The sequence below is a fragment of the Hibiscus syriacus genome, unplaced genomic scaffold (assembly GCF_006381635.1).
Source record: "Hibiscus syriacus cultivar Baekdansim isolate YM2019G1 unplaced genomic scaffold, ASM638163v2 tig00110483_pilon, whole genome shotgun sequence".
Lineage (NCBI taxonomy): Eukaryota > Viridiplantae > Streptophyta > Magnoliopsida > Malvales > Malvaceae > Hibiscus > Hibiscus syriacus.
The window spans coordinates 2,206,059-2,209,442 of NW_024062759.1; the positions used below are offsets into that span (position 1 = coordinate 2,206,059).

Consider the following 3,384-nt stretch of genomic DNA (forward strand, 5'->3'; position numbering starts at 1 on the left):
GTTTCACCTTCATTGGAGAATTTGTGCTCTTTTGATTATAGAGTATCTAACGAAATTAGAATTATACTCAAATCTAAAACATGACTCGCATTATCAAATATTTAAATAATCCCATCAAACATCTTAATCTTAATTATGTAATACCTACGATTTTACAAGATACATTATTTTTCAAAAATACATCACCTAATCGAAAATATTTTATTACAAGGTGATTTTTGAGACAAAACGCCTCTTTATCTCCTTGCCTCGTCTTCTATAAATCACACGCGACTTTTCCTCAACTATCCTTCTTTGTTCTCTCGCCTAATTTTTCTGCTCCATTTTCTTCATCTCTTTTTTCCTCTCAATTTTTCAATTTTTATATCGTAACCTGTTCATGCTTACTACCTACTCCGACAGTTCCTCAAAGCAGTTGTACAGTTAAATCAAAGGTATTATTTTACTCTCTCTTTCTTTCCATCAGCACTTCGCCTCTGTTTTTGTTTAGCTCTGTTTCTCCATTATCTCAACTTCCAAACAACTCCTTTTCAAGATTTCCTTTGTTCTTCCTCGATCTGAAATGTTTCCTTACGAAAACCTAATTTTAGAATTTTAAGCTGATTTTTCTCTTTAAAATTAACTTCTCTAAGCTCCGTTATTTTTTTTGTCCAAATTGCAGTTAAATCTATTTATTTTTATATGTTTTGATGCTGTAGATCTAGCGATCTATAATTGACTTACATTAATTGTGGAAATTTAATAGTAAGAGAGAAAAACGTAACTAGTCTAATGTTATTTTTTTTTTGAAGGTCACGTTTGATTAAGCTTATGTTTATTTTAAATAGGAATATCGATTGTTAATAGTAAAAAAAAAAGATAAAAAAAACGATGCAGCAGTGTGCGATCCAACAAAGCGCAACTGGAAGCAGCCGTGAGGATTTGCATAGCTCTTTTTCGGTTTCGGTTATGGTTACGGATCGGAGAGAGACGATGGTCTGCCCGAAACCACGTCGTTTGGGTCTTTTGAACACTTCTTTCAACGACCACCCAGTTAGGTCCCTCAGATGGCAAATTAGGTAATTTCTTTAACTTATATGGCCTTAAAATTTTAACCTCTGCTTTTTCCTATTTTTTATTAAAGAAATTAAAGCAGCAACAATTTTGTTTGCCGTTTTTCAGCCATCAAACAGAGCTTTGTGATTCAAAAGCAGGGAGTGGTATTCTGGATATGATTCTTACAAAGGTACGCTTCTTGTTCCTGATTTATTTATTTATTAGCAGTCGTTAATTTTAGACGTATTTAGTTGTTTATTTCTAATGGACTTATTTCAAGGAAACAATAAATTATTCATAAATTACAAAATAAAATAATCTTAGCTTTGTAAATTGCAACAATGGCGGCGTCCCGATGTAAATCTTTGTTTGTGGGGGAACCATTTAAAATACAACCGCTAGTTTAAAGTGCCGACTACAGAATTTCTAGAAAAAAAATTATGTCGGTTCTCCAAATTTCCATCTACTAGAAGAACCGCTAATTTTTATTGTGTATGGTTTCTTTTGTATATCTGATGATTGGTTTTTGGAATTTAGCAGGGTGGTTGTAGAGTGGAACAGGTAGAGTCGCCGCCTCCATTTTTTTGTGGATCGCCACCGAGTAGAGTAGCTAACCCATTAATACAAGACGCTCGATTTGGTGATGAGGTAATTGCCTCACTGTCCCCACCTTCCGGCTTGCCTTTGTTGTCTCCGTCATCGTCTTCAAGGAAAGGAGGCTGCGTTCGTGCAAATTTTGGTAGCAAACCGGCGGTGAGAGTCGAGGGGTTCGATTGCCTCAACAAGGATCGGCGAAATTGCAGCATCCCAGCGCTGGCTTAGAAGAACCCATCTCAAACAACAAGGGGTACATAGATAAAACGAATAGAGAATTTTGAAGGTACTTTGAGTGACTAAGAGTATAAAAGAAACCGAAGAAGCAAAGATCCGTGTAAATATGTGGTTAAAGAAGGGTTCTTTGCATCTAATCAATACGATGACGCATTGTAAGTATATTTGTTTTTTTTTTTTGGATAAATAACTGTAAGTTTATTTGTTTCTTCAAAAGAAAGGAAATTTGTACAAAAAGGAGATCAAGTTGGTAATCGAGTAATTTGAGTAAAACAGTTGAGAGTGTGTACAAAAATCATTTTGTGGTTTGATTTTTCATCCGCCTTTTGTCTGTTAGCTGTGTTCCTTTATGGAATCCCGTACAGCCTACGCAGACTTCCTGTTTGCTTAAGAATCACGCCAAAATCCATGATGTTGAAGTGGTTATTGTCGGTATTCTCTTAAAATCATCACATGCAATGGTTTTAATATATAATTAAAAATAGTTTTATTAGTTTTATTATTATTTAAATAATAAAATTAATAAAAAATTATCAAAATATTATTATTTCTATTGATTTTATTATTAGGTGTTTTACCGATTTAGTAAAGTTATCGGTTTTGTTATTTTTTCTAACGATTTTATTATTATTGGATATTTTTATCAGAAATGTTAAAAAATTAATGTTTTAGGTAAAAATAATAATGATTTATGTAAAAAAATTTTATCAATTTTGTTATTTAAATAATAACAAAACCGTTAAGTTTTATTTTAACCTTATATTAAGATGTCGCACTATAGAACTTCTCGTATTCTCTGAAAATTAGGACCAAACTACTTACAACCTTATGACGTTTTTACCGAAAAATTACTCTTAGATTTGATAATTATCTATTAGACACTCTCTTTTATAATATTATCGATCTAGTATTTATTTCGTGTAATAAAACATGGATCGTTAGTTGCGTCTTCGTTGAACATTTTACACATATGGAAGGTGTGGATTATGATTTACGCCTTTTATTATACTCGTTGAATTATTAAGTACTTTATTATTACCCGAGCTTGAAAAATTCAGCTTTTTAACGACCCTTTCCCTTATAAATAATCATTCTGAATGTAAATATCATCACACCAAAATTATTTGTTTCTTCTCACTTCTATCAATTCCTTATATCGAGCTAAGTAGATTTTGTTATTGTTTTTATAAGGTAAAATTATTTTTTATTATATTATATTTATTTTTATTTAATTATTTGAATAAATTTTAGTGTACTAATTATTTTGTATTATTTTTTTATAGTTGTAAAATTGAAAGGCGAGATTATACCTCGAAACATTTTACTGATACGGTAACAATATGAAATTATGTTATTTAAATTATTGTGAAATTTTTTATATTTTTTTGGATTAGTTTATATTTTAATTCATATACTATTTATTTAATTAGGCATGTTTCAGCTATTTTTTTAAAGATATAAGACTTTCAATCTTTCAAACTCTCAAAATGATGCGTATTTCAACTATTGTTTACTATG

At 30.8% G+C, this 3,384-nt stretch overlaps 1 protein-coding gene across 2 annotated transcripts; it reads left to right on the forward strand.

Moving 5' to 3' along the window:
* Positions 1-313: 313 nt before the first annotated feature.
* Positions 314-1,932, forward strand: LOC120129181. Of its 2 annotated transcripts, none has more exons than XM_039146756.1 (4): positions 314-434; positions 828-1,058; positions 1,162-1,225; positions 1,573-1,932. In XM_039146756.1, the coding sequence occupies exons 2-4, from the start codon at positions 871-873 to the stop codon at positions 1,855-1,857; spliced, it is 537 nt and encodes a 178-aa protein (XP_039002687.1). In that variant the 5' UTR covers positions 314-434; positions 828-870; the 3' UTR covers positions 1,858-1,932. The 2 variants fall into 2 exon arrangements, with proteins under 2 accessions (XP_039002687.1, XP_039002688.1); XM_039146757.1 differs by having other exon boundaries at positions 317-434; positions 1,576-1,932.
* The last annotated feature ends 1,452 nt before the right edge of the window (positions 1,933-3,384 follow it).

Coding starts and splice junctions, on each gene's coding strand:
- LOC120129181 (XM_039146756.1), top strand. CDS start 871: ATGCAGCAGTGTGCGATCCAACAAAGCGCAACTGGAAGCAGCCGTGAG. Junction 1,059..1,161: donor TCCCTCAGATGGCAAATTAG/GTAATTTCTTTA, acceptor GCCGTTTTTCAG/CCATCAAACAGAGCTTTGTG. Junction 1,226..1,572: donor TGGATATGATTCTTACAAAG/GTACGCTTCTTG, acceptor TTTGGAATTTAG/CAGGGTGGTTGTAGAGTGGA.